The 24,581-nt window shown below is 56.5% G+C and overlaps 2 protein-coding genes across 2 annotated transcripts in view; one reads left to right on the top strand and one right to left on the bottom strand.

Annotated features, from left to right (window-relative positions):
• Positions 1 to 1,255: 1,255 nt before the first annotated feature.
• Positions 1,256 to 18,509, top strand: VOLCADRAFT_88020 (uncharacterized protein; the record flags this gene model as incomplete). The annotated part of the gene is made up of 29 exons (XM_002947740.1): positions 1,256 to 1,332; positions 1,462 to 1,651; positions 1,946 to 2,153; positions 2,252 to 2,295; positions 2,533 to 2,601; positions 2,811 to 2,903; positions 3,446 to 3,606; positions 3,919 to 3,982; positions 4,594 to 4,706; positions 5,138 to 5,261; positions 5,876 to 6,073; positions 6,681 to 6,845; positions 7,193 to 7,499; positions 7,782 to 7,857; positions 8,261 to 8,444; positions 8,509 to 9,117; positions 9,597 to 9,791; positions 10,251 to 10,448; positions 10,733 to 10,888; positions 11,308 to 11,634; positions 12,083 to 12,239; positions 12,574 to 12,764; positions 13,090 to 13,203; positions 13,642 to 13,747; positions 14,170 to 14,474; positions 14,851 to 15,306; positions 15,864 to 16,392; positions 16,886 to 17,692; positions 18,451 to 18,509. The coding sequence occupies 29 exons, from the start codon at positions 1,256 to 1,258 to the stop codon at positions 18,507 to 18,509; spliced, it is 6,282 nt and encodes a 2,093-aa protein (XP_002947786.1).
• A 4,345-nt stretch (positions 18,510 to 22,854) lies between these two features.
• The window catches only part of VOLCADRAFT_116534 (uncharacterized protein), a gene marked incomplete at both ends in the record, with an annotated part of 6,760 nt that continues 5,033 nt past the window's right edge, over positions 22,855 to 24,581 (bottom strand). Inside the window, 3 exons of the mRNA XM_002947610.1 lie at positions 22,855 to 23,394; positions 23,754 to 23,901; positions 24,305 to 24,532. Coding sequence (XP_002947656.1) covers positions 22,855 to 23,394; positions 23,754 to 23,901; positions 24,305 to 24,532 — 916 coding nt within the window. The remainder of the gene's footprint in view (positions 23,395 to 23,753; positions 23,902 to 24,304; positions 24,533 to 24,581) is intronic.

The following is a 24,581-nucleotide window of genomic DNA, read 5'->3' as shown; positions in this document are numbered from 1 at the left end:
GTAATACCGTACTGATACGAAAGGTTCGCGCCACACCTTTCGTTTTGGGCCACGAAGTGTGTCACAGTGGAAAAAGCTCTATGGGGAAAATTATTTGCTTGTCGCGAAAATGTGTGGCACGAATGTGTTGTACGCCGTGTACATGGTGTAGAACAGCCAGAACTGAGTTCTTACACGCCAGAACTGAATTTTTCATATAGTTATAGCTTCCTTTTATTGTAACTGTTGTTTGCTGGACATCCTGGCACGCTACGTGACAATGCGTAAACATATAGTAAACGATATGTCCAGCAGTTTGGGAGCTTTGATGCTGTCGCTCCTTGTTGTGGCTTCCCTGGAGCCCCGCGAAATGTGTGTTCATGTAAACAAATGTGTGCCATAAAAACTGACAGCCCTCGCGAATTGGTGTAACAAAACGAAAGATTCCAGCTATATTTTTGGGGTACCCGCGAAAGGTGTGGCGCGAACCTTTCGTATCAGTACGGTAACCGGCTCTGTCGTCCCACCGCCAGTAATAACCTCGAACTCATGAGGCCATCCTTGCGGCCATTGAGGATAGGTGTCTGGGCGGAATTTCAAGAGAGGCTATTCCCGCTTACCCGGTAGTATACTCTCCCTGTTTGCCAAGGGGTTCTCTTTCCTCTGCCTGATCAGACGCTCCATTCTGTTCCTGTCAGGCAAGGTCGGGCAGTCACGCCATTGCGCACGTCCTGTCGAATTGCGTGAATCCCTCACGTGGAGGTTACGCAAAGATGAAACTCTGACTTGTGACAGTATGCGCACGGCTCATCGATGGACGTCACTAAGACCGCGACCTGAACAGCTGCTTTCGATAATCGGTCCAAAAGCCAAGAGCCTACCACCGTTGTGGATAAGATACCCGTCCATAGCTGCAATAGAGCGTCTCCCGCTAATCTTGAAAATAAAACGTGCATCAATTTCTGAAGAAGTTAAGCACAGTATTTAATTGGGCCTTAAGTCGCGCAGGCAAGGTTAAGTGTGGCAAAGCCCTTCGCTCGGCCATCGCATTTGGAACCAATGTCGTACTTTCATGCTCAGCACGGTCAGCATGCAGTCCTTAGGGAAAATCTTTCATGGTTCAAAGACAAACTATTTCTATTTGGCGTACAGCTACTGACGTTTGACTATTGTGATTCTGCGTGGAGTCCAAGGTTTCCCGCCCACTTCACCGAAATTACTGACAGGCAGCTAGCAGAGGCTCCCACACAATTCTTTTTTGAGTGAGCATCATTTAATGGCCGAAACACGGCGACGCAGCAGCCGGCTCTCGGCAGCTGAGAAGAAAGCGTCAGCCAAGGCCCAGAAGCCAGAGTAAGCAACAGTTGGAACCGCGAACGTGCTTGAAGGATTATAGACTTCCAGGGGATTTTCATGCTATAGTCATTGATGAGGCAGACGGGTTTGCTGACCAAAGCAACCTTCCTGGTTCGGCCGCACCAGGGATTCTTCCAGCGAGGAGTCCAGCAGCAGCGGCGACGACCACAGGGATGAGGATTTCGCTGCTGCTGAGGCACCTAAGAGTCCTACGCCCCGGAAGGGGACCAGCAAGTCGCCGCAAAAGAAGCAACGAAGCCCGGGGCAGCGCGCGGGGCAGCGACGGAGTCCTACAGCAGCACAAAAAAAACGCAAGGTGTGGGGCAGATGGACCTGCGGAACAAAATTTATTGGGTCCGAGCCTAGGCCGTGTGCTGTCCTATATGCCGTGACGATGGGAGCGTCCGGGGGCTGTCAAACCCCTCTCAGATGGGTCTTTTCACCATGGCTTGCAAGTCCACGAACCTGAAGTTAACACGTGGTTAGCAAACCCACGTGGTTAGATGCTTCCACAAGAAAAGGAAATCCAGCATTACATCCGAAAGATTTATACCTTCAAACTGAAAGCCAATGCTGCCCTCCATCGGGCACGTTGTTTCCGTTGATGCAGGCATCTTTGGATGACGATGCTGCGAAAGGAGGGGAGGGGGAAGCTCCAGAGAATCAGGGGGATCATGCAGCTGCCGCAGCACCGGACGCGGCAGGCCCTGGTCCCTCTAGTATTGCCGCCGCTGCTGCGCCGGCGGTGAAGCCCAAACCTGCGCCGAAACGCGGGAAGGCCGCGCCTCTGGCATCGCTGCACAACCTGACGCTATGGGGTATGTCGGACGTGACTCCTTAACCGATCTGCTAGTCCGCAATTTGCGCCAACAACAGGAAGCCTGAATGACCTGTTCGCTGCCCTGCCCAACCGCAGACATCATATCCAAGCACCCAGCATCAGTGGAGCGTGCGGCTAAGGTGGGCACTAGGGTTGGCATCGCAATTTGGGTCGCGTGGTTTGACGTTGTTCTCGCACTAGCATCGATACTTCTGTACGCGTGTACGCGTTGCATGGCTTGGCAGCATCGTTCTTGTGATCGTGCATGCGGCCCCTTCCCAAGCACCATATTCCCCATTGCTCCCCGGCGGTCATACGCGACTCCGCTCAAGGCCACGCCCTTTATCCTTCCCATTCCGTTAATTACCGCCCCATAGGAGTGGGTCGATCGGTACTGCCAGGACAAACTGGAAGCCACGTCGGAGCTGATGTCCATGATTGTGCAGGTGAGCCTGTGAAGAAGTCAGTCACGATGTGGGTCGGGCGCTGGACTTGAGCGCCATAGGGGCATTGGGCTTGAGATAACGGGCACCATGCGCAGCAGCACAATGATCTCATTACGACCCTCGTCCATGATGCTTATGATGTATCCGCGTCTTGTCCCTGGACACACCGTCAAAGCATATTGTCCTCCTCTGACTTGGCTGCTGGGCAGGCCGGCGGGTGCGAAAGCGGCGTCAGTGTGGACGACCTGGAGTCGGGGGAAATGGACGACGTAATTAAGCGTCTCGTGGATACCATTGTGCGGGTGTGTGGACATGGGGATGCTTAGATGGACTCGGAAGGGGAGGCGGAAAGTTTTGCTTCGGTTGCGGGATATCTTCATTGTAAGGGAAGGTTAGGGGCCACTGTTTGCGAAATTGAAGTGGGAACCAGCTGCCGATGGCTATAAGCAGCCAAGCAACCCAGCATGGGGATTCGGGGTTTTTAACTCAGAAACCTTCAAACCCTGACCCGAGCTTTGCCTTGAGTACCATGACATGACCTCACTAGGATGCCTGCCTGCAACAGTGACAATGACGGATAAACAGCCGGCTAGGGTCAGGGTCAGCCGCGCTAACCGTTCACTTTGTCACATCCTAACATTAGTGTTCGTCAGCCACATACGACAGTCCCTTGCTCACCTAGCAGGCTATGGGGATGTGCTGCTCGTGGTATTTGGGCGCGAGAAAAAAGCACGATGCGGCAATCGAGGACTTCGTACGCGCAGTGTATGTATGACTCGGGCCGCTGCAGGTGGGTACTCACCCGGCTGCCCTCTCGTGCGCTTTTTTCAAATTGCACGCGTAGGAGGGTGGATCGGAGCCGTTCAGAGACAAGAGGCTCCGGAACCTTCGGTCCGCGTACGAGGCCTTTTGGAGCGCTTTGGTTTCGGAGCTGCACGCTGCTGGCCACCTGCTGGACGACCACGTGTGTGACCGGCTGACCAATCTGCTCATCGGCTTGAGCGTGTGAGCTGGGGGGAAAGGGTCCATAGTTATTATCCTGGGAGCTGCCATCCATAGCTGAAACCATCCATCGCTGATTGTACACTATCGGCCTACCAATCGGCCCACCCTGCGTTGCTGTTACGCCACCAAAGATGATGGTTTCGAGCTGCCAATGATGTATAATACCATCGCACCAAGACACGCAAACATTGCCTTCTTGTTGAACTTTGCTGTCTCGCGCCACTTAACCCCGGCTTCGGCCAAGACACCTTGCTTCGTTCGGTCCTGGCCCTGGATGTACTGCTGATCCTCTGGCCCTGGATGACCCTGCAGTACTAAGATCCGCGGCTACCGGCACGCGGCCACTCTCACAGCCGGGCTGCTGGTGACTGGTTGGGTGCGTGCACAGCAGCAGTTGGCAGATGCCATCAGCACGGCAAGGCTCCAGGAGGAAGCGGCACAGAAGCAGAAGAAGGCCGGCGCGGACAAGGTGAGTGGGATGGTGTCGCGGGTGCGGGTGGGCTGTGCTACAGTCCTGGATAGATGGGGCTTAAGGAGCCGGCCGGTAGAGACCGCACGGCATGATGGAGCAGGCGGTGCGAGGCAGTGCTCACTATGGGAGTGCTCCGCTATGAGACTGACTGACTGTGCCCGCTAGCTACACCGTTGTTGCAATATGTTCTGGAGTGTGAGAAAAAGTGCATGCGTCAGGATTCGATGGAGGCGTGTATGCGGTAAGTGTGAAGTCCATGCGTACGAGTGGGCTGAGCTTCATTTCGTACGGGCGTGGCTCATGTCATCGGATTGGATTTTGTTGGTTCTGTTTGGGCTCTGTCGTTAGCGGAGGTCTGGCTGAGGCTGGCGAGGCTTTAACTCTAGCAACGAAAAGGGCTGCCCAGCTCGGACTGGCTGGTTCTTGACCCTGCCAAGCGGCCACTTCGTCTGTACGGTGTCAGTGAGGCCACATACGGCTTTGTACAGCATTGTGCAATTTCGTGCCCCTTGCAGAAACGTGTGATTGAGAGCTTGCAGCGCCAGGCGGAAGTTGCTCAGAGCCAGATCCGACAGCTCAAGTCCCTCTTGGAGACGACATTTACGTCGGTCTTCGCCGTGCGGTTTAGGTAAGCGACTGGGACCCCAGCGCTATGACAAGGGGCGGAACAAGCTTTAGCCCTGTGTGCGGTACGACCACGCTTCACAAACGAGCTTTGCGATTTGCGAACCAATCCGCACAATCCGGTCGGTAGCAGTAGCAGTAAGCTGGTTGAGCTCCACACCGGAGCTTCCTTATGCAACCCATATCATAAAGACGTGGATGCTCCGAAACCCAACCCTTCGACCGTTGCTGTGCAGCCCATGTTCACGCTCATTCCATGGCCATTCATCTCCTCTTAAAATCGTTCAACGTTTTCCCTGGCGTGCTTACCCTCGCGCCCTTCCTCCACCCCGCTATGTGCCCTTCCTCCACCCCGCACCTCCAATTCCCTGCATGCATGCTGTCGCCCTGCGTTTACTTGACGTTGTTGCCCTGCGCCGTTAACGGTGTCGACAGAGACGTGGGCCCCGAGATCCGGGCCGTGGTGGTCGACCTGGTGGGCCGCTGGATCGGGCTGCTGCCCGCCACCTTCATGGTGCACTCCTACCTCAAATACGTGGCATGGGCACTCAGCGATAGGGTAGGTGGTCGGCCTGGGAGTCCCTCCATGCTGCATTTGTTTTCGTGGGCCCGTGCGCCCTCATAGCGGTGTGAGGGTGAGGGTACTGCGTTGTTTAATAGCCTGAGTCGCCAGCAGAATTGGTGAGCAAGGATGGCTCATGAGTAGCTTAACCCAAGCGGGTAGTCCAACCCAGCATTGGTTTCCGTGAGCCGCGGTGCGTGGCCCACCGTGCGACTGACATAGCGTTTTTGTCGCCGGTCCCGCTAGGACACGGGTTCGTGTTTGTAACGTTATGCCAAAACAGAAGGGAGAGCTTGAAGGTGGCGGGGGGTATCGCTAATAGCGGCGCCTTCTCTACCATTCCACGTTGTGCAAAGGGAGAGAACCTCATACTTCTCTCCCTGCCAACGCTGGTCGCAATTGGATCGGGCCTAACCTCGAATGCGTCCATGACAGGCAGCGGATCGAGCTTTTGCCTTTGATGCAGGCAGTCAAGCAAAACTTTCTTGCGGTTTTGCTCCTCCTCTCTCTGGCGGGTTTCCAAGGAGAACCGTTAATTTTACTTCACTCCCTACGGCTCAGAGCTGCTTCTACAGCCGCTTTTGCGTCGCTTCTCACCTCCTCCTGTGCAGGACCCTGGGGTTCGTGTCGTGGCCATCAGCCGTCTGCTAGAGTTGCTGGGAAGCTCGCCCAACGCGCCGCTCGCCGCGCCCGGGACACGCGTCGAGATCCCCCCTCACTTGCCGCTGCTGCACGACTTTATCGGACGCTTCACGGGTCGTTTCAAGGAACTGCCGTATGATATAGACGAGGAGGCAGCTGTGCTTGGGGTGAGGGTGCATGAGAGCTCGCGGCTTGCGTAGCAGAGCTCGCGCAGCCTGATATCCTGCCATGGTCGGGGAGGAACGCAGCGGTATGGGCAAGCGTGGGGTTTGCGTGCGGGTCTTGATGCTGTAGGACAGGCCTCTGAGACCCTCGCCATGTGTGTGGGGTGTGTGTGGTAAGGGGCCAGAGGATCACTTTCCCCCACCCGCACAAGCGTAGTGTAATGGACTGGCAGGTTCCACAGGGTCTCTCTTCCTCTCTGGCTACCCCCTTACCAATCCATGTGCGTGGGGCCCCACGCCCGGCATGCCTGGTTGGATGTTTCCGATGCTTGGGCATTGGCAGTTGACCCTGCAAGCTCACACACACCCTTCCCGGCGACTACCGCACACGATTTGATTGCACTCTGGCCTGCACTTACATCTGCATCTGCATCTGCTCCTTCGCCCACCTATCCCGCGTGTTTTAGCTGCTTGCCATATGGCTTCACAGCATTGTACAGCAGCTACCTGGTTCGGGCAGCGCATTTGCTCGTTATGATATCCCAACCCTGCCGCCTGATCACGTCTGAGTTCGTTTGTTTCCCGACTCCGTGACCCCGGAGCTCTGCAGGTGCGGCTGCTGGCCCGGCTGGTGGCTGTGGGCGCCCTCACGGACGCCCAGCTACCTGCCGCGGACTGCTACCGGCTGCTGATTGACAAGCTGCCCGCTATTCGGCGGTCGGCAGCAGAGCTGGCCGGCCAGCTGCTCCAGGAGGACGCGGCCAAGCTGGAGGCGGTGAGCATCCAGGATTCCCGCTTCGTTCGGTGCAGCGCCTTGGTTCGTTTGGTTACGCTACGTCACGTTGCATTTTGATATTTGACTGTGCACTTGTTAGTTAACTATGGAGTATTCGGGACGTAAGACGTAAGCTCTATAGCATTGAGGGGTATATATAGTCCATGTCCCCCGGGCTTTGACCAATCGTGCGGACTAATGAATAATTTCGTATAACTTGTATATTGTATATAACTTGTATTTCGTATGGCCTTGTAAACGAAAAGGGACCTGCTAGTGCCTTTACTCGCGTGTGTTTTGCTAATCCTGGTGAACCTTTTCCCTCTACACTGTTCCTGGTCCACCAGCGGTATGCACAGCGTGCCAAAGAGGCGGCAGATGCCGCCGCCGCCGCTGCTGCAGCGGCGACAGAGGCCGTCAAGGCGGGCGGCTCTCGCCGGAGCGGACGATCCAAGACAGCGGCAGCAGCGGCTGCTGGAATCGCAGCCGCCGGTCCGGCAGCGGCGGCGGGGGGGGATGCCGCTGCGGCGGCGGTGTCCTTGTTGTCGGATCCCGAGCAGCGGAAGAAGGCCACCATGCTCGGGGCACTCCTGGAGATGATGTCTCTGCTGCAGACCGGCCAGTCGTCGATGCGGACGGGGCCCTCAGCGGCAGGTATGAATACATCGCACAATTCAACGCGCTGGTTAGCGTAGTGGTGGAATGGGGCATGGCATCCTCTCAAGCGCCTTTTCCTGACCTCTTGACTCTTGTGTAGAAAGAAATAAAAAGCTCTTGTTCTGTCCTGTTTCTTTATTGCAACGTCGCCACTAGTGATTATGATTGTCATGCTTTTCGCAAGTGCAAGGCAAGGCTACTGTCTGTAGCTACGGATCAACGGACTTTGTGCCGGCGTGCGTATGTGTTCATGCTCTTTGCTAACTTGGTGCCGTTAAGGCACTACGAGCGCTGCAACGACGGCACCCCTGGAACCGGAGCTGGTGGAAGACCTGGTTGACGCGCTCTATGACAGGTGAGGAGGTGGAGTTGCAGGGGAAATGTGAAAAACATCAATGGCTAGTTGGGGGCGGGGGCCAGCTTGAAATTGGCGTATGATCTTCTGGGCCGTCTGTCAACCGCAAGGCACGGCTATGGCGGTGTCCTGGACTGTTAAAGCTTTAGTCTAAAGCATGCCATGCCATGCCGGGGTTTGGCTTTTCAACGGGCTGTGGTAATGGTTTTAATAATAATGTGTATCGTAAGAATTTGCTGTGTTGACGTCAAACGAGGTAGGCAAGGCAATTTGCAGCCGAAATTTGGAGTACAGATGGCATTTCACATTTTCTACCTCGCTGCTTTTACTACGCTGTCTGTGGCACGTTCCTGGCTCTTCCCCTTCTTGGCCGTGCCCGTGCCTGTGCCCGTACTTGCGGCAGACTGCCCGTCCTCCGGTCCTGGAAGCTCATGGTGGACTGTTTGTCAGATGACCTCCTGGCGCAGATCTGGGGACCCACGGGTCTGGCGCACCTGAGCGAGTTGCTGGCGGCTGCCGTGAAACGCGCGCGTAACGGGGCCTCAGCGGCTTTGGACACCCGAGGGGGCGCAGCCATGCGGCGACAGGTGGGCGAGGGTGGGTGATCATAGCTACCGTTCCGCTGTGTTAATGGGTCACATGCGAAAGCAGTGCGGGGACCGCGGGGATTCCGTTGGGGTCAGTTATCGATACGAGGTTTTACGGTTACTTCCTGTCCAAGAGCAGGATGCTGTGGAAGTGAAGGGTGTCGCTAGGGTTCTAGGGCCTATGTATGTCCACAATCAAATGGCTTTCGATCGAGCGGTGCCCCGCTTCCTTTATCATGAGACGCCTGGGCATGCCATGCCATGTTGTTCCGTCATGTGCAAATGCCTTACATGCCTGTGTCCATATGTTATTGGTGGTTCAATCGTTGTTGTGCATGCACCGTGCGCATTTATTGGCTGTATAGTGCAGCTGGTGTGTGTGTGTACATGTGGGTGTGTGTTCGTGCGTAACACATGTGCGACAGCATACCAACATTCTCCAGCACACTGCTCGGTACGGCGTCCCGTTAACAAGGTTAACAAACTCGCGATAAACAAACCGACTAAGAAACATTGCATTGAGCACGAGCTTACCGCGCCCTGTTCGGATACCCTTCAGGGTGCTCGCGCTCGCGCTCTGGCTGCCGACAGTGAAGTTCTTCTGGAAGCCAGCCAGGTGTTGCTCACGGCGCTGCCGAGGCTGCTCCGCCGGCACCAGACTGACGAGAACGTGGTACGTAGCTGGGGATTGCTTGATACTTGAGAGACCAGGATGTTCACCTTCATGCCTCTGCGTTCACGAAGGTGGTGAACGTGGCGTGTAGATAGATGGTGTGTGGTACGTAGAATTGAGAGACCTGTGCATTGGTTGTAATACTGGTAATACACGGCTTCCACACGGAATGTGCAATACGCCACGTCACATTCAGCCCCTGTTGGGCTGAAGGTTTTGTTTGCATAAAGAAATCAAGCACGTGGCTGCCTTGAGCTGAGGTGCCCCGGGCATGGGCATGGACATCGTCGAGCCGCCGTGAAGCTCCCCCGATGGCGTGGGCGTGGGATAACGTGGACGTGGCACTGGCTGTCGCTCAGCTGCGGCACGGCATTTGTCCCATGTTCTGGGAAGTGTAACCCGTATAGCTAGCTCTGGGTGGCACCTTTCGCCCGAACCGTATCCTTAGCCATCCCCGTGTCACACACACACACACACAGGCTTCCGCCCTTGTGGCGCTCACCCGCGACCTCAAGCTGGAGCTCTTCAGTCTGCGGGGTGATGAGCCGGGCTGGCGGGCGTTGCTGGGGCTGGTGGGGGAGCAGCTGGCGACCCGTGGCATGGCGGCGGAGCTGCTTACACAATGCGCGGACACGCTGCTGTATGCGGCGGCCTCAGGACCGCCGGCGCTGCAGGTGGGCTGGGTGGACGTGACGAGGACTGTATAAAAGGGCGAGGTGCCGCTTTGATTCTCGAAGGGCAAAGCGGTTGTGAGAGGTTGCCCGCTACGCTGGAGGCTGTTTTCTCCCTGGTCTCTTCTCGCTTGATACCGTATTCGTTTTGTGTGACTGACTTACAGCCTCCGATTCCGCTTAGGTATCAAACTTGGCAAACATTGAAGTAAACGCACATGTGTTAGATGGTCGGGTGCAGGTACAATGTGCGTGTTTACCACTCCCAGACCCCGGATAATTACTGGAGTATGCGGCCTGGCCCCGGTTTGTTGCTGCTGGTGCTGGTGCTGCTGCTGTTACTGCTATTCATGGGGCATTGGCTATCGCCGCCACGCTTTTGCCCCGCCTTGTTGATAACGCTGTTGGTGCCTTCCGTGTGGTCGTTGCTGCTCCTGGTACACATATGTTACCATATCACAGCCCTCCGCGGATGTGGTCCTTCGGGAGGTGTGCGATCAGCTGGCGGCGGGCTTCGCCACGGCGGCGGCTGCAGTGCGCGTTATGGACGAGCAAGACCTGGCGGATGCGGTGTTAGACCTTGCACACGGCGATGTGGGCGTCAATGTGGAGGAGTTGGTGGCGTTACGGGTGGCGTTGCTGAGAGCACATGTGGTGCTGGTAAGGCTGACTCTTAAGTTTGTACGGCGCTCGTACATGGTGGTGTCTTGCCTTTGGTTAGAAAACGCACATCCCAAAGCGCAGCGCGAGCGTCGTCGCATGAAATGCATAGAAGAAACGTGACGAAACGCGCATGCAAGGTTTCGCCAGGTAAGGTGTTGTCAGCGACAGCGTACCTACATCCATCTGCAAGACGAATGTTTTTGCTTGGCCCTGCTTGTGTCCTTGAGGGAGGACGGACATGCTTTCCCATCTCGCTGGCCTTACGAACCGCGTGTTTGCAGATCCGCGGTGGAGCCACGCTGGCTGCTGACCCACGGGTACATGATGCAGTGGACGAGCTACTTGCCGGCTGCGGCTCGGGCCGGTTCCTTGGGCCCGAGCTCACGGGTCTGCTGGCGGAGACACAGCTGATCGTGTTGCTGAATAACATGCACCAGGTGAGCTGACTTCTGAAGCCTAGATGCACCAGGGCCGGGTGTTTTTCTGAAGTCTTTAGTGCGCCAGGCGCGATTGTAAATTTTAAGCGTGCCTGGAATTGGTGAACTGGGATTTGCATGACCGCCAAGCATTCGCGGTCTGCATGTGGGTCCGGGGACGGCAGGGGTTCTGCTGTCGTATCCTGTTCCCGAGGTCGGCGAGTTGCGGTCGCGCGACGCGATGTACTACAGGGCCTGGACGGCTCGGAGTGTAGCCACCGCTCTGTCAAGATTATGTCACACAACCTGCCGGGGCTCCACCACTCTCCACGAATCTAGCTATGTGCCAAGGAGGAAACGTATTTCTGTTTCTTATATGTTGGATCCCATGGCCGTCATGCCTACATGGTAGCCCACATTTGAACCACCCCACGACGCAGGTCTACACCGACCCGGGAGCTGCTGCCGCGTTACCTGCCGGAGGTCCAGGTCCCAGTGGAGACAATGCTGCCATTGCGGCAGCGCAGCAGTCCGCGGTGCAGAAGCTGCAGCAGGCACGTGACGCCCTGCTGTCGCACATGGTCGCCCTGCACGCGGCCGCAGCCGCGCAGAGCGACGCGACGTTGGAGCTCGAAGACGAGGGCGGCAGCGGCGGCGCAATGCAAGCGAGGGCTCAGGGCGTGGATGGCAGCATCGCCGTGCTGCAGGACGTGGCATTTCGGGTGCTGAGTGACGTTGCTCTGGTGTTCGGATCCAAGGCCTGGAAGGTATGGGGCTCGACCAGTGGGGTTGTCTGCTGTGGGCTCAATCTATCAAGATCGAGCCCACATCCTTTGTGCTTTAGGGTAGGATCCGTGTGTCCTCCTTAAACTCCTGCGTTCTACTTCACGCCTCTTCACCGTCTCATTGCTTTGCTTTCACGCATGGGCCCCCCTACTTGCCTTTACCCTACTGCCTCCTCGCCTCTCCTTGCCCTCCCTACTTCACATTGCCTCCGCTCCATTGCACCGCGCTGCCGCGAATCGCCTGGACGCGGCCTGGCCCGGTTCGGGCCCGGCTGGCAGGATACCGCCATCCAGCCGGTGTGCCTCAGCCTGCTGACCCGCAGCCGGTTGACTTACTGCCAAGAGTTTTGTTGAATTGCTCAGGGGTTTTCGTTCCCGCATTTCCTCATGTTACCCTGCGATTCCGTTTCCCGCCTCGTTCGCGTCGCAGGGCACCGCCATCGAGCCGGTATCTCTGCTGACGCTCAGCAGCCAGGTGGCGGACCTCATGTGGCGCCATTGCAGCGAGGTGCTCCGGAAGGAGGACACGGCAGTGGGGGACGAGGAGCAGGATGGAGAGGAGGACGGGGAGCAGGACGGCGAGGCAGGTACGTGCGCATATCGCAGCCTTGTGGGTAACGACAAGCTAGCTCAAGGGGAGGCTTAGGTGCATGCAGCACCATATAACTTGCTGGCAAGCGGCTCTGTGGTACCTCTTGCTGGTCCTGGTTGGGCAGGCATCAATACCGGCCCTGGCCCTGGCCCTGGGGCCCTGGCGAGACGGACCACCATAGCTATTCGGCCACGTTGACTACGATGGTCTTCATGAAGATAGAGAGATTATCGTACAAGCATGTAGGCTGCCTGCTGCCTCGTATCGTGAATCCTGGTGCTTGCTGAGGCCTACTGTGCCCGACCTCACTCGACTGCCGCCTTCTCCAGACCTGGAAGATGACCTGTTGGACAATCTGGCCGCCGGCCCGCGCGGTGCTTCAGTTGCCGCCAACAAGCGCGCGCGGCGGACTGCGGCAGTTGCGACCAAGATGGCTGCGGTGGGCTGCTTGGGCCGCCTGCTGGCGCATGACGTGTGCGGCGGCTGTCACCGCACCATTGCCATCCACCTTGTGGCCGAGGTAGGGGGCAGCGTAAGGGTAGGGTGCGTCGGATGGGTGCGCTAGGGTAGGGTGGCGAATCAGGCACGCTGGTTGGCTGGGCTAGGGTGGGCTCTGGGGTGGTTGGGTCGGGTACAGTGTTGGCTGGGTGTGTGTGGCCATAGCGATACTGTTCAGAGTATTGTGCAATGACTGTTTTATGCTGTGTAATGCGTCTAAGTGGCGCAGGCGCATAGCAGACACACCGCACACGTGTGTTTTCGGATCGACTCTTTGACCGTGTGTGGCCGCTGTGCTGTGCCTGGCGTTCCTCTGTCGTCCTATCTGTGATCGTCCCCTACAACAGTTCTGCAGCCATGGGCCGGAGGTGGCGGACCTGATCCGAGATGTGTGTCGTGAGATGGCGGCGTCGCGACCGCACGGCGAGATGCCGCAGATCTACACTGGCGCCCTTCGACAGGTGTGGTAGGAAAGGGGCCTTTTGGGGGGAAGTTGGTTATCCCGCTGACTGCTCTAGCCTGACTTCAGATGCCATACTAGACTGAGTCACTCTGGTGAGATGTATACGGTCCGTGGCAACCCCTCACTGTCCGCTGTACTCACCTGGCTGCGACTCTTACGGAAGCGTCGCCACTGCTTACATAACTTGAACCTGGCCTTGGCCTTGCGTGACGCTGCCTGCCTTGCCAAACCTTCCCGCTACCCCGAAGCTGCCTCCGTATTGTATTCCGTATATCCCGCTTTATTCCATCTATTCACCGCCGATATCCTTTTCCATTCCGTCATTGGTGATATACCCCCAACATCCAACCCATACGGCATCACGTTCTGCTGCATCGCTTCCGGTTATATACCCACTCCCCTCTCCCTTTTCACTTTGCTCCGCCCCGGCCCCCAGTGTTGGGATTCGGTTACCGCCGCGGGGGATCTGGGGGAGGATGAGGAGGAACAGGCACTACAGCGCTTTTCGGAACTCGCCAAGCACATCGCCAGCATGTATGCAGGTACGTGTCTATCCCTCGGGTGGATATGTACATATATGTATATGTATGTGTTTATGTATATGTATGTGTTTATGTATATGTATGTGTTTATGTATATGTATGTGTTTATGTATATGTATGTGTTTATGTATATGTATGTGTCTATGTATAAAGACAAGTGAACCTGGAAGTTAGGTACCCAGATGACGCAATTTTCGTATTCGGGTGACAACGCTTCCTCCTTCCAACGTCGCTGGGGATGAAGAGTGGTACCCCCGGGGGCGAGGGGAGCCATATGCAGGCCAGGTGCGGACCATAATATCCATTTCCATCTCCATGGCCCCTCCCCTCCTCTTCGCCTCCTCTCCCGCCTCCGCGCGCCCACCAACATGCCTACCCTTTTGCCCTCCGCCTCACCCGAACCTTACCTAACCGAACCCCAGGCCACGGCACATCCCGCTCCGAGCTGCTGCACATCCTGCGCGACCTAACCGCTGAGGCATTCGTCGACGCACCCAACAACCTGGCCATCCTGGCCTGGGGAGCCGCTTCCTTCGTGCCCAAGCTGGCGCCCGCGGATGCGGCAACCCTGGTCAGCGAGCTGGAGGGGCGGCTCCACGGCAGCAACACGGCAGCAGAAGCGACCGGGGCGGATGTTGGTACTGTTCCTGGCGCCGTGCAAGATCTGGCACATGACCGTGGCGATCCAGACTGGGCGCCCATGTATCATTACCTGAACCTGCTAAAGGTAGAGTGGTGGGGAATGGAATGAGCTGCTATTCGGTTGTGTGTATGGCGGTCCGCAGTTGTGTGTGCAGGAATGGGATGGGTTATGCGGCGGCTACGTGCGGCTATGTGGCCATAAAGTCGAAAAATGCTTTTACTTTTTCACCCGTTTATTTACCAGGTTTACCAATCTTACCAATTTTTACCATTTTTACCACACCGAAGGGCTCCTATCCCGGACATGCCGCTTTCGAGTCTTTCGTCATTTACTCCGTTGCCGCTGGGTAGAAACGCTTTGCACATTTCTGTGTCAGTATGAACCTCCACGTCCCCTTCCCCTCTTCCGCTGGCTTCTGATTGCCCATTTCGCCGTTAAATGCACCTTGACCTGTACGCAGGGCAAGGCCGCTAAGGGCCGCGTGGCGCCACGTGCCCTCAGGGGCCCGTCAGCGACAACGCCGAAGGCTGCACGCAACCGCAAGATCTCCTTCGCGCCATGGCCCCACGAGCGCCACCACGAGGAGGAGGTGGAGGCGGCGGAGCCGCCAGCAGCGGATTGGGCGCAGGCCGCCCAGCCACAGGCGCCAAAGAACCCTGAGGCGGCTGCCCTGGCTGCAGCGGAACCGGTGCCTGAGGAGGGCGCCTGGTTGCGCAAGGCAGTGCGGACACCTAGAAAGGCTGTGGAACCTGAGGAGGAGGAGGAGGACGAGGAAGAAGCAGTACCCAAGCAGCTGCCGGTGGCAACCCGCAGGCTGGTAGCAAAAGCTGATGACGAACAGGCGGGCCGGCAAGAACAACGGCAACAACAGCAGCAGGGCCGCGGCAGGTCAAAGGCACCTACAGCTGCTCTCAAGGTGGGCTAGGGTGCCGTCGTGAAGTACCATTTCCTTTGAAGTGTTGCTGCTTGGGGAGTTTCTTGCTATTCTGGTATTGCCGTGGACTGACATGGCCCCGAGCCGGCTGTTGCTACGGCTATGGCACGTCCGCATGCACGGCTCGCTACGTAAGAACAGGGAAACAAAGCTTATCAACGGAAACATAGCTTACGTACGAGGCTATTACGTCATGGCGGAACAGTACCATGCCTTATTCTATCTTGGCACTCTTGCCGCCGTTCCGAGATCCCAGGGGAAGACCAGCAACTCCAACTCGCCAAGTTCTGGGAAATTCCCCCATTATCTCGTGTGAAAGCTTCAACGGCTGGTTGGCCGAAGTGCGGATCCCAAATCGCGTGAGTAATAGGACGAATATGAACAGAGTCCATTACCTTGCCATGCTACTTGGAAAAGGTTTCCAGAAGTCCATAAGAAAATGATTGATAATTGACCAAAGTGTGAAGCAAAAATCCCACACCTGTCCCAAACCAGTTCCCTGGTTGATCCCTGGATGGGTTAACGTGTGTCCGACGTAGGCAGCAGCAGCCGCCGCCGCCGTTGCTAGACCTGCGGTCATTGTAGCTGAAGGGGAAGAGGAGCAGGGGGAGGACAAGGTGGACGACCACTTGGAGAAAGCGGACGGGCACGGCCGTGGCGGCCAGGCCGTCCAGGCCAGGTCAGGCACCAGGTCCGGGGCGGGTCGTGCAGTGGCGGGCCTGCGTCATGTGGATGTGGACGCCGGACCCCTCGACAGCCTGGCCAACACACACTCGCAGTCCCAATCGCGGAGCCAATCCCGAGGTCCTTCCGCGGGGCAGCCATCGCTGCAGTCATCACAGCAGCAGCAGCATCTATCGCTACGTGCCGTCAGCGAGTTGGACCCAGGCATGGAGGTGGGAGATGATGATGGTGATGTGGAGGAGGAGGAGGGAGCTGGAGTTGGACATGGGGCGATGATGCCGCCTTGGGAGGAGGAGCTGGAGGGCGACGGCCGTGGCGGCTACTACGGTGGCGAGCCGTCGGACCTCCGTGCGATTACCCAAAGCCGTATGAGGACTGCGTCAGGTGGGTGCATATCGTGCGATGGGGCAAACGAAGTGAGAGCGCTGCAAGCCATGTGGGTGCGCTTCGTGATGTTTCTGAGGAGGTCTGCTTTTGCGCCTTGACGTTCAGGGACATGCCCCGGCACCTTGCGTGTGCGTGTGTGTGTGTGTGTGTGTGTGTGTGTGTGTGCGTGTAACACGGCACGGCACGCACGGTAACACAAGGCAAGTCAAGGGCGCACAATAGCTGTTCCTGGACAGGCAGACCTGTTTTCCTTTATATGGCTGCAGACGTGCAGAGGGCTATGGACAGCGTTGTTACAGATTTTCCGTTGTTGGACGCCGCCCACGTATTTCGACGTCGTTGTCACTATAAGGCCAATGTGCGCACTCCTTCAGTTAGGCCTCAGTTGCGAACTTGAAAAGGTGCTACGTGCACAGCGAGATAGCATTTCTGATGTCGTATTTGAACCCTTTCCCGTTGCGGTGCCGGCGTCGGTGGCGGGCGGTCACAGGTGGTGTGGGCTCCGCCATGCGAAGCGATGACGGGGCCCAAGGGGGCAGCAAGGAAGTCGGAGCAGACGCGCACACTCATTGGAACGAGGAGGAGGACGCTGAGGTGGCAGGCGAGGGTGAGGGCGAGGGTGAGGGTTATGGAACCCCGGCTGTGCTGCCGACCGAGGAGGAGCTCCCGCCGCCGGCTCGGCGCACACCTGGGAAGCGCGTTCCCCCAGATCCTGCCGCCAGGCGCGGTGGCACAAGGCCAGTGCCGTCCGTGTCCCGGACACATGGAGTGACGTTGAGCCTGGCCGCGCTGACTGAGCAGACGGGGAGCCTGGCGGCGCGGAGTGATGCTGAATATGGTGGAGAAGAGGACGGCGATCACGCAGCAACGCACGACGACGGCGAGGTGGCGGCAGAAGAAGCCGCGGAGGAAGGGGAAGAGGTGGAGGAGGAAGAGGAGGAGGATCCGGCCGCAGGAGCACAAGTCAACCAGAGGTCCTTTTCACGAGGAGTAAGCCTGGCGGCAAGTGAGAGCTGCGGGGCTGAGCCCCGGGAAGAGGACCTGGAAGAGGGGGAGGCGGAGGATGGCGAGGACCGCGGGGAAGCGGAGGACGTGGAGGCAGGGGACGAGGAGGACGAGGAGCAGCAGGCCGTGTCCGTGCAGCCGATGCCGCATCTCAGCCGCAAACGCAGCCGACTTAGTGACGCCGACTCGGCGGGCGGCAGCGGGGCCGGTGAAGAGGCAGCTGACGAGTTTGTAAACGGCGGAGGGGAAGCCTCTGCCGAGGGGCTTCAGCCTCTGCCGAGCCGCTCGTGTGGTGGGCCACAGGTGTCGTTGCGGGCGGACTCTGTTGCAGATACGCAGGGCCAAGCGGAGCCACCCAGGCGGCGGATCAAGCGCCGGCGTCATTAATTCTTGAACTGGATGCTGTTTGGAACCGCCAAAAATAGCATGTATTTTGGACCTATGGATACGTTGTGACGTGCGGGTATGTCGTGGATGGACTTTGTGGGTATGCGGGAGAAGCGCTGTGTCGTGTACGATTGCTGTAAATCGCTTCAAATCCATGGCTGTTGGGTTCAGCGTGTTTGAATTTGCGTTGTAGAGGAACTGCGCCGCGTATTAGTACATATGCTCCCTCGCCTGTATGGGCTGTTGACATATACGGCATTGATGCAGCCGGGACTGGAGCGAGGCGGCATGAGGTTGCACGATTTGGATCCGATAAGATTGGTGCGGATCTGTTAGCTGATGACACTTTGCTGCGTTGGTGACAGGATTGGATACAAAGATGATGACACGACTTGGACATGTTGAGATGTGTTGGCCGTGGGCTCTCTTGCCATGAACCTGTTTTGTGTAAGCACGAGGTAAGTGGTCCGGGACCGGGCGCGACTTGAAGTATTTGCGTTGAAGAGCCGCGCGCGATGCAGGATGACGTGTTCATACACGACAGGTGTCCCTTTGCGGGGTGTGTATACTTCTTACAGTGCCTTGACAAGAAGAGACTTGGACATTGTGAGGCGTGTGTGCACCAGTCAGTCTCTCCTTCCCACCTACGTGACGCATTCACAGGTGTCACAATCCTGCCTGCAAAGAGCACCGCATTGTGCGGCATTACGCAACGGACGTAACTGTTCAGTTCCAACCTTGCAAGGAGGTTAATAATCTTGGTTAACTTGGGACATGGTATTAGCTTAACTTTGGGCTACAGCGCAACGAAGCACCCGCTTGAGGCGGTTGCGTGCCATTGCACGCTAATGGTGCGCATGTTGATACACTTGGAGGGCGGTCAGTGTAACAGAACATGTTGTACTGTGCTAGTAGAGACATCTTGTCATCATGACTCCTCATGCGTGGCGTTAGGAAGCATCTCGCTGATCAGGGCTAAAGTGCCTTCACCCCATCACAGTGTATTTTGCTATGGCGCTCCCAAAAGGCTGCACGGATTACTCCGATGCAGATATCGGTCCTTGAGATGCTGGCCATGCTGGCGTACATAGTTGATGCATGCTAGGGACGTGCACCCTACACAGACTGTAATTATCGTCGTTCGCCATATCAGCTTGAGTACCTGCTCTCATAGAGGCCAGACCGGGGTTAGCGCCAGTGCCCATTGTGACGTCGCTTGGGGCTCGGTGTGTTACGCAACACTTTCCTGGCGCATATGATGGGAATGCCCATGCGAGGTAATGTGCGGCCGTGCAAGGAGAAGCAATAGTAATAGCTCTCGCGGGTGCAGGTGCCAACACAAATGAGGGCTATGGAGCAGGAGGAAAGACCGCAGGCCGGCTGGGGGTATGATTGCGAGAAACTGGCATGCGAAAGGCGACACGCGGTAGCAGGCCAGGCACTCCACGTACGGGCCTTCGCGGAAGTGGGCATGCACGAGCCGTCCTTTGGAGACCAGGACCGTTCCTTATATTGAATGCATGACATAAACATTTCAACGTAAACGCACATTGTATAGGCGTTTCGATCTTGTGAAACAGGCCTGCCTTGTGGTCCTCGATTCAATTGTTTTCAACGGAGGTCATGAACATGCGATGGATGTCCCAAAATGGCGTCATGTGACTAATGAGATAGCATGCTTTGGGAGGTTGGTACACAACTGAGGCTAGAAGCCGCTGGCTAGAGAGACGTCGGCAAGTGATAATGGCTGGTCAAGCCCATGTCATATTTTAGATGTGATTATGTTGTAAACACAGTATGTAACAAAGCTAAGGGCCACCTTAGCGGTGTTACACAGTATAGCACCAACTTCCGCGTTGTCCTGTGATCTTGTCAATTTGGTTCAAACGTCAGCATGGGATTTGCCAATGAGCATCATTCAAACGGGCCGCATAATAAAGAAGCTCTCACATCTTTTTTGCAGAATATAATAAGAAGTCCAAGTGCCCAATAGCGAATCCTGGTCGGAATACAGCGACCCACCATCGCATGCCGTTCAGGGTGAGAGGCCTGCAAATGAGGTTGCGTACCGTTCCGACAACTTTCTTAAGAATACTTACCTGGCCCGCTTCTCGAGGTGGTCAACATGGCCTCGGTTGTATGATTGGTCTTCACCTTGCACTTCGTAAGGGCCTCTCGTAGTCGGCCCTTCGGGTGTCCGGCAGGGCTAAATTTTTGTCAGGCTGAGGATTCGCGCACTGCGCGACCTCGGCACCCAAAATTTGTAATAATCGCTATATCGGAGGGGACAACGGCTTTTCTCATGTTTCTTAACATTCTTCCGTTTTCCGGTGATACCTGCGATTATATATACTACCCTGGTCTAGGAATTCTAGATGCTTAAAGTAACCACGCGCACGGGTCATCCAAACGCCCTACATAAGAATCCTGTTGCCGGGTAAGTTATGCTCCTTCATTCGCAGGTCATGCGGCCATACCAATCTGAGATCTTCGCCATATCGTCCACCCTCGTTCCATTCAGAGATTTATAATCAACCATCGTTCCCATTGGACGTTTACCATCCTCGCTCGTCCCCACCTGCGACACATCTGCCGTCACTCACACTGCACATCGCCGCGCATGCGTCTGCATCAAAAGCCCTATGGCTCTTAAGAGGTCCCAGAGCTTTGTGACGGACCAGATCGGTTGCTAGCTTGTTAGGAAGTAAACTGACAAAAAAGCATATCCCAAAGTTCTCAGCATCCGCTTGTAATCACTTGTCACGCCACTCGCGAGGGGCCAACCTGACAATGTACATATAATATTAAGACACGTACAAGCGGGCCCACAAAGGAATATGCAGCTCCCCTCTTAAACCTGCGACATCACTCACGCGTCTTGAGAGGTCCCAAACATCGATACGACAACGGACGACTTTAAGCGCAAGAATCGTTTGGGGGATTTCTGGCCCCTCTGCACCCCCTCCCCCCTTCCTGTTGTTCGTCCTTCCTGCCCAAGCCGCCGAAAGCCCTGTACGTATCGCAAAGGCAAAAGACGACATCACGCGGCGCTCCTGTAACTCAAACACCCCCACTCCCATCATTGGCGTCGTCACCATATGCGAATGAATCTTTGACGTCGCTGCAGTGAGGTGACGGTGACTTCCTTGGTGGTGGTACGTCACCCCCACGACCCGACCCGATCCGTCCGACCCTATCATAAGCATGATAGGGCACATACATACATACATACATACATACATACATACATACATACATACATACATACATACATACATACATACATACATACATACATACATACATACATACATACATACATACATACATACATACATACATACATACATACATACATACATACATACATACATACATACATACATACATACATACATACATACATACATACATACATACATACAGGCGGCTGGCAGAAGTTAAGGCCTGACTTCTGCTCCCAGTCGACCCAGTCGACCCGGGTTCAAATCCGCCTGCCGGCTCCTCGAGGAGTGATGAAATGGGAGGTGGCCCCCCATCATATGGACGGTGTAGGACGTGATAATATCAACTTGCGAGCTGACCAGGAACTAAGTTGATGCGCCGTTGATCCGCTAGATTTGGTTGGATGCTGGTGGTGAGTTGCCGAACCCAACGAATACATTCTGAAGTCGGATGGGGTGACGGATTAGGGTGCCCCTCTAGCAGGGGAGAGCAGGGACTGCCCCGGGAAAGGGGGCCGCTGGCGAAGTTAACCACCCTGTAACAACATACACAGGCAGGCGGCTGGCAGAGGTTAAGGCCTGACTTCTGCTCCCAGTTGACCCAGTCGACCCGGGTTCAAATCCGCCTGCCGGCTCCTCGGGTGTTTGAGGAGTGATGAAATGGGAGGTGGCCCCCCATCTTATGGACGGTGTAGGACGTGATAATATCAACTTGCGAGCTGACCAGGAACTAAGTTGATGCGCCGTTGATCCGCTAGATTTGGTTGGATGCTGGTGGTGAGTTGCCGAACTCAACGAATACATTCTGAAGTCGGATGGGGTGACGGATTAGGGTGCCCCTCTAGCAGGGGAGAGCAGGGACTGCCCCGGGAAAGGGGGCCGCTGGCGAAGTTAACCACCCTGTAACAACATACATACATACATACATACATACATACATACATACATACATACATACATACGGACAATGCATTGCGGATATTGTTTATGAGGACAATTCAATGACGGGAATACAATTGAAATTGTCATCTACCAGCCAACGAAAGCCACACACGCACACACACACATATATATGTATATACATGTCGCCCGCACGATTGAGGCGGCCCGCGTGTCAGCTCTGTCTGATGTCGCCAGAGCGCTGCCTCCGCAGCCGCCGGGGGCGCTCCGCCGTCCGCTCTCGTTTCCTCACTCAGTTCCATCCGGACTCGTACACGTACGGGTTTTAGGGTTACCGGCACAGTGCGCCCACAACACTATGCAAACGCCGTATGGATGCGTCGTACATACCATGTTTTTTCTCCTCTAACTTTGGCCAGTACCATGCAATACTACAAGTGCTTTTGTACATGCCATGCAAAGACCAGCACAGCACACACGGACTGCTTTTGTACCGTGTCGAAAAAGCCTCGTTCGCCCTCTTTAACCGCTCTAACCGCTCCAACCGCTACCTCTTAATAAGACTGTCAGATATCACAGTGCGGCCGTGTTGCACAAATACATCACAAATCAACCATCATACGCTCCCCGACCAATTCTTTAATAATGGTCCGGACTCCACTTCTCGTACTCTTGAGGAAGCCATTGGTCTCAAGGATACGCATGGGTTGACAAGAAAATGGCTGCTGATATGTAGTACGGCAGGGTACGGCAGTTGGAAAACTGTGTTCAAAACCCTCCCCATGCCAGCTACCTGAACGTCCGCTGTTCCGTGATTGTGAACCTCTGCGAATTGATGAAATCCCTTTTCATTAATGATATTTTGTTAAATTAGTTTGTTCCTTATTTCTGCCTCCTGCACTGTACGGTCCTCACCTCACATGGACTACCTATCGCAGGGCGGTCAAAGGGCCGGGTACGCGGCTTCCACGCGCTGCAGCGGGGGCACGTTGGAGAAGTACGTCATTGACAACGCTGAACCACGGGTCCGTTCCCGCGCCGCCGTACCTCCTGGCAGGGGGTACCCGCCATTGCCTGCGCCGCTAGCGGCCCATGGGTCACTAACCGGCGGTGGCGTACCGACGCTACCGCCACCGATCGCCGCAACCCCGGCCCCACCGAGACCCACCATCGCGTCCGCACCCGAGTCGGGGCCGCCCATGCCCGGGGTTAGGAACGGACTAGCTCCGCCGCCGCCGCCGCCTAGCGACCGATTGTCTAGCATATGCGAGCCCGCTACAGTCTGCCCGGCGGCAGCTTCCAAATCCGCTGCGTATTCGCCGTACTCGCCGTACGGCTGCCCCGCGGGGTGCCCGCTGGTGTGGGGCATCAGCCCGGCGTGGCCCCCACCGCTGCCGGCGCCGCCGCCGCCTGGCCCACCGCCGCCAGCGCCGCCGCCACCGGCAGCGCCCTGATGATCCTCCGCAGTGTCGAATCCCGCGACCTGCGAGGAGGGGGAAGTTGGGGGCATGTGATGACGTGATGCGATTGTGGGGACAAAGAGGGCGCTGTGTGTGTATGTGTGTCCAAATCCCCTCAATGTTGTCCGCATTGCCTATTTAGGCACTGCACGGCTTCCCCATACAACTCCGCGCCCACCTAATACTTTTGTTTTCATCCTTGTCACCAGCTGGCCCGATGGCTCTACTCTTCGGGAGTCTGGAGCCCACTGTAACAACCACACACACACCAACTTGTGTTGTCACATATTCCAGTGGGTATCAAACGCCGCGGCTTGGCGTTTGACCCCCCCTCCCCCTCCCCCTCCCCCTCCACACACAGACACGCCACCACACCTCCCACCCGTCCAATAGTCGCCCACAGCAACCGCAGGCGGGAGCCCCAACCTGCCGCCTCAGGACTTGCACCGCCGCCGTGGCCGCCACCGCCACCGCCGCCACCGCCACCGCCAGGGCCCATCCGCCCGCCGCCGCCAGCCCCGTCTTCCGGCCTATACATGATGATGGTGAAAGTTGAGAGTTAGAAGTTGGGAATTAAGGGAAAACTAAACGAGAGGGTAAAAGACACACACGGGACGGATTGGACGGATTGGACCACCACCACCTCCCCTCCTTTTTCATCTGGGTGGAGGTGATGCTAGTGTACTCTGAACCGGTGTACACAGAAAGCTATCCACGTCATCACACTATCAAAAGTCGTACCAACAGTACGAGCTGCCGTGCTAAAATTACACGTCACTAAAATTACACACACAAAGAGCCCCGACATTGCCGGAAAAGAGTGTACGGCGCCCCACTTCTCCGTTCATCAACCAAGGTTCAAGCTCATGCACTTGCAACCCCCCTCCCCGCCCCTGCCGTCCCCCCCCCCTAACCCACAAAAAAGCCCCTCACCCCCGATGAGTAATTCCCATCGTCTGAAGTGTGGGCGTTACAAAGTTACTGATCAGGAAGCCCAACACGCCCCCGGTGCCGCCGCCTCGGGCGGCGTGGCGCGCCGCCGCCGCCGCCTCCAGCGCCGCCGCCCGATCCGTCATGCAACTCCTGACGATTGAAATGACCAGCACCAGCAGCACCAGCCCGGTATTGGAGGCGGCCACAATCACCAAACTATGTGACAGCCTGCGGTGGGGGCAGAACGGTGGTCATAATTAAGCTAGCGCTCCTAATC

This window comes from Volvox carteri (assembly GCF_000143455.1).
Source record: "Volvox carteri f. nagariensis unplaced genomic scaffold VOLCAscaffold_7, whole genome shotgun sequence".
In the NCBI taxonomy this organism is placed as follows: Eukaryota; Viridiplantae; Chlorophyta; class Chlorophyceae; order Chlamydomonadales; family Volvocaceae; genus Volvox; species Volvox carteri.
Note: the sequence above shows the minus strand (reverse complement) of the source record. Positions and strands in the feature narration are given on the sequence as shown.